The following is a 4,832-nucleotide window of genomic DNA, read 5'->3' on the forward strand; positions in this document are numbered from 1 at the left end:
ATACTGTTTTCTTTTTTAAAGATACCTGTTGGGTGTCAAATAGTGAATCACATGTTAATATCAGTAGATCTCCCGTATTCATTTCCAAGTATATGATCATCACTCCTCCAATTAGGTAAAACTGTAATTAAATCATGCTACAAGCTTTTTCAAATTCATGTAAGGTAATCTAAATCTTCTTTAGGTAGAATATTTATCCAGTTTTACACTGGGGCAAAAGAAATAGACCTCATGTGATTTCGACAAATCCTTCAGGTGCAACTCGCTGTGAGAAACCAACCATGTCAAATGGTTTGGATCCAATGTTTTAGGTCAATCTCTGCTTAGCTAATCCACCGACTGCATGCTTGGCCGTATCATAGCCAACACATCAGATGTTGCCATCCAGGTCATTCTGTGGTTAAATTGTCCAAAGTCAGTGGAATGCACTAAAGTCATTGACTCTGTTACTACTTCTTGGGGAGAAAGATTGGGCTTTTTAGAATTCTCTGCTTAAGGGCTATGGATAGACATAACCATAGGGTACACCACTTTGACCAAAAGCTCTAACTGTTATTTTGGAAGGGCCAGGGTCTATATCTGTTTCTTGCTTTTCCTTTTTTATCTTGATTTTGGGTGTCATACCAATGATGTGAAAGTGTTGCCTCATTATCTCCAGTCAACATGTTTACTGTACTTTGTTGCACTCTGAACTTCATCTGTTTCAATTTGGTTCTTTGGTTTATATTTAAGATTTTGACACTCCTTGCTAAGCAATTTACAACTGCAGGCATGGGAGATGTATGAGCGGGGACAACTAGTGGAATTAATTGATACATCATTGAACGGAGACTTTAATGATGAAGAAGCTCAGAGGTTCCTAAAGATTGGCTTACTATGCACCCAAGACATGCCAAAGCTCCGACCATCCATGTCTGAAGTGGTGAAGATGCTGATGGGTGAGGCAGCTGTTGATGACCAGAATATATCAAGACCTGGCCTTCTTTCAGAGTTCATGAGTCTCAGAGGCCACAAAGATAAGTCTGACTTGACTTCTGAAGGCACAGGCAAAGTGGGGAATTCATCTTCATCATCGGGAAATATTACCACATCATATGCTACAATGACATTCAATTCGATATACGACCGAAGCAATTAGATTGGTGTAATTATTGTTTTGGTGTCCTTTGGCTAGTGTTCTGAAAATTTTTTTCCCTGATTTTTCTTAGTTAAAAGAAAAGCCAGGGCTTTGGAAATTGCTAGCCAAACTATACCATTCTCATCTTTCCTGCTTGTGAGACTAGCAATGCTGTAAATTTGTGTAAATTGTAGTCAATCGGGCCTTTATATTTTGATTCTTTTTAAACCACTCTAGTAAGTTAAAAGGAGAAAGAGCAAGAAAAAGTACTGCAAATCCAGAGTGTATAAGAGCAATACTTTGTGACATCAGGTGAATAAACTCTTCTCTGCTCACACATTTTTTTCTTTCTTCTATATAAACAGAATGCTCTGGTGTGTTTTCATTATTCTTGGCATTTTGCAACGATTGATCTCTTCACTGTTGTTGCTATTGTTTAGTTTGATCCAATCGTACATGCAACTACAAGGCAATTTTTGTTGTTCAACATGGTAACACCGCCACAGCAAATGTTTGATATAACCTGTTAGTGCTGATAGAATTCAAGTTACTAGCCATACCAGTTAAAGCTAGTATCAATTCTTTAAATAGAAAGATTAACTATGGCTGAGAGGGTAACTGTAAATAGTTTATTAATTTTGAAGAATGGCTAGAAATTTAGTGGGAGCAGCAAGAAAAAAACCTTAGGATTCATGTGTTCATCTAAAATGCCTGGAACATTGAATTTGATGGCAAGTTTACATATATTTTGATGTAACTATCTGCTAGAATTGAATATTTTATCTGATTGAGCAAAAAAAAAAAAAAAAACTATCTGCTAGAATTCCTTTTCTGAACGAATTTAAACAAAATGGGTATATAGATTTTGCATTAATTTAAGCATCAGTTTATATATCAATCACTATCAGTAATAAAAAATGATAATAATAATAATAATTTGAAAAAGGACAAGAAAAGGAAAGACTGTCTAGTTTATTGCTCTGTAACATCTATACCACAAAATAAATAAGCAGAGCACTCTATACCCAATTATGAAGCCCAACATCACAGCTAAATTGCTCCATTTCTGTGAATCTTTCAGGTCTTGCTGTCTTAAGAAGCCACTTCCCAATAAACTACATTCTCCATACTCAAATTCTATGCACCTCCTTTGGCCTTGTTTTCCTCCAAATTCATTTATCAGAAAGCACTCAAATGGGTACTTAAACAAACTCAAATAATGCATGAAAATCCAGTAACTTGGTATTTTATCTTTGGCTATAAAATACCCTGAAAAGAGAAAGAAAGATCCCATTAGACCTGCAATCACCGAGTTCCCCATGATAAAGTTTGGCACAAGAGCACTGAAACATGCCACGAAAGAATTGGACATCAAAAGAACCATCCAAACCACCAGGGAGAAGTAGAGAAACGCATAAATGGTGTCCCTTCTCAAACCAACTAGCCAGTAAACTGGTGAGGTGAAGAGGATGCCAACCATCAGAAGAAAAGGAAGAAAAACAATTGTGTTGGCTAAGACATAGGAGGAAACTCTATAAGCTCCTCTTGAAGTCTCTCTCATTAAAATTCTTCTCTCCTGCAAGAAAATTGGCAGGCCTTCTGTTGTTGAAGATAGCAAGAAGGTCAGTGTGAAGGCAAAAAAACCTGTTTGAGTTTGTAAAGCAATCCTTCCTTTATCATTTCCAACATTGAAATATATGGTTCCAAGTACAAATCCAGCTACCAAGGCTTGTATAACTCTCGTAGCAAAGAGTTGCTTGGTTCTGAATATGTTGCTGCAAAATCTTTGTCCTAATATGAAAACCTCCTCCAACCGAGAATTGGGGTAGAAGAGAAGCTTTCTTTCAAGATTCATGCAGGGGCTCCTCATTCTACAATCTTCACGGTTTATGTTACTTAGTGATTCTGAATTTGGCACGGCCAAACTTTCTATAACATCGATGGCGAATTCAAGAACATTGACATGACGAGGGATACGATGATCAGCAAACATTAGCCTTTCTTCAAGAAGATTCAACGTTCCATTATGAACAGCAACTCCATTTGATAGCAAAACAATGCGATCAACCAGCTGGAGGATCCGAAAACCTGGTTGGTGAATGGTTAAAACAATAGTCTTACCTTGATTAACTGCCATTGATTTTAGCAGTGTCACTACATGAAGGGCTGAAGCTGAATCCAATCCTGAAGTTGGTTCATCGATCAAGATAACAGCAGGATCATGAACCAAATCAACTCCAATCGATACTCTGCGCCTTTCTCCACCGGATATGCCACTGTTTGATCCCTCACCAATCCTGGAACCCGCCACATGCTCCAAACCAAGCTCCTTCAATAGCCCTTCCACTCTAGAACTAGCTTCCTTTCTCCCTCCTGGTAGCCTCAAAAGTGCACTATACATGAGTGTTTCTTCAACTGTAAGCAATGGAAATAGAGCATCATCTTGGGTAACATATCCTGAAACTCTTCGAAACAGTTTATTATCAACAGGCCTGTCATTGACTAGCACTTCCCCTGATGACACTTTACAGGGTGGTATCCTCCCTGCAAGAATCTCCAGCAATGTAGTTTTTCCTGCCCCACTTGGTCCAGCTATCGCGGTAATCTCTCCAGGCCTAGCTTCACAATTTACACCCTTCAAAATGAACTTGGGACCTCTCTCTGGATTAATCAAGCCACAAAAAACCCATCCGAACTCTTCAAATTTGCTGCTTAACTTGTAAGACAAATTTTTAGTTTCCAATCTGTATGGAGCTTTCCGGCCACCGGCAACCGGTGACTTCACAGGCAGTTCCATTGAGAGAAAGGAAGGTGAAAGTTGAGAGGGAAAACTGGGGATGCGTAAGCTTATGTGAAGAAAGAAAAATACAAGGAGATGAACTAACACACCAAAGTGGGTATCCTTTGAACAAGCAAAAGAAAATGAATAGTTTAGTTTGCATGCATGTGGATTTAGCCAATTTGGGGCATTGGGCTTGCTTGACTAGGCTTTTTCTTTCTTTGAAAGGAGAGTTTTGGTGCGGTTCTGATAAATGGAATATTTCACAAGAAACCCAAAGCCAGACACAAGAAGGCAAAAGAAAGCAAAGAAATGAAACAAAAATTCAATGCTGAGTCTTTGGGTAATGAAGGTTTTTCTGGTGAGCTAATATATTGACTGCCATGGGTTTAATGTTGGTGGCCTCACCCAATCTTCCCCTACTTTGACAGCTAAAATAAGGTTGGTGGGAGAAAGCTAAAATAATTGGTTATGGCATGTAATGAAACAACAGAACTATTCCCAATTTGGTAATCAAATTTGAGCTTAATCAATCAATTTGATCCCAATCCTTTGTATTTGAACTATGAAAGCAATAAGGCAACTTTGATCTAGCCATGTTTATCAGACCAAGCCATCATTATAGTTTTCTTTAACTTGAAAGATATAGATTATTGAATGTTTTGGTTCCAAACTATAGTTTGGGATATTTTAAATGGAAAAGTGGCACAAAAGCCCCTAACTTGCAAGGCTGTATGAAATTGTTCATACCAAAATTGCATAGTTCAGTGTGACCAAAGTTTTTATTAAGGTGTAAGCCAAAAACTACAAAGAAGATAAAGAAGAGAAAGGATAGTATTTTTATTGTTTATAATACATCGATTTTATGTATGATATTACTCACGTATTTCTCTACTTAAAATAATTTTGGCAAATTAGAATAAATATAGCAAAGGG

At 37.6% G+C, this 4,832-nt stretch overlaps 2 protein-coding genes across 3 annotated transcripts in view; one reads left to right on the forward strand and one right to left on the reverse strand.

Moving 5' to 3' along the window:
* LOC110419039 (cold-responsive protein kinase 1-like) overlaps positions 1–1,493 on the forward strand; it is a 5,703-nt gene extending 4,210 nt beyond the window's left edge. Inside the window, exon 6 of one of the 2 annotated variants that reach the window (XM_089784105.1) lies at positions 770–1,493. In XM_089784105.1, the coding sequence (XP_089640231.1) occupies positions 770–1,138 (369 nt within the window). In that variant the 3' untranslated portion in view covers positions 1,139–1,493. The remainder of the gene's footprint in view (positions 1–769) is intronic. The other variant, XM_021431906.2, reaches the window with a different exon arrangement.
* A 576-nt stretch (positions 1,494–2,069) lies between these two features.
* ABCG10 (ABC-2 type transporter family protein) lies at positions 2,070–4,064 on the reverse strand. The gene has a single exon (XM_021431903.2). It carries the CDS (start codon positions 3,912–3,914, stop codon positions 2,085–2,087), a length of 1,830 nt encoding a protein of 609 aa, XP_021287578.1. The 5' UTR covers positions 3,915–4,064; the 3' UTR covers positions 2,070–2,084.
* Between the last annotated feature and the right edge of the window lie 768 nt (positions 4,065–4,832).

Source organism: Theobroma umbraticum, unplaced genomic scaffold, assembly GCF_002168275.2.
Source record: "Theobroma umbraticum cultivar Fairchild unplaced genomic scaffold, ASM216827v3 scaffold_67.0, whole genome shotgun sequence".
Lineage (NCBI taxonomy): Eukaryota > Viridiplantae > Streptophyta > Magnoliopsida > Malvales > Malvaceae > Theobroma > Theobroma umbraticum.

Bases quoted from the DNA above. Each gene is read 5' to 3' on its own strand.
- ABCG10 (XM_021431903.2), bottom strand. From the start codon at position 3,914: ATGGAACTGCCTGTGAAGTCACCGGTTGCCGGTGGCCGGAAAGCTCCA.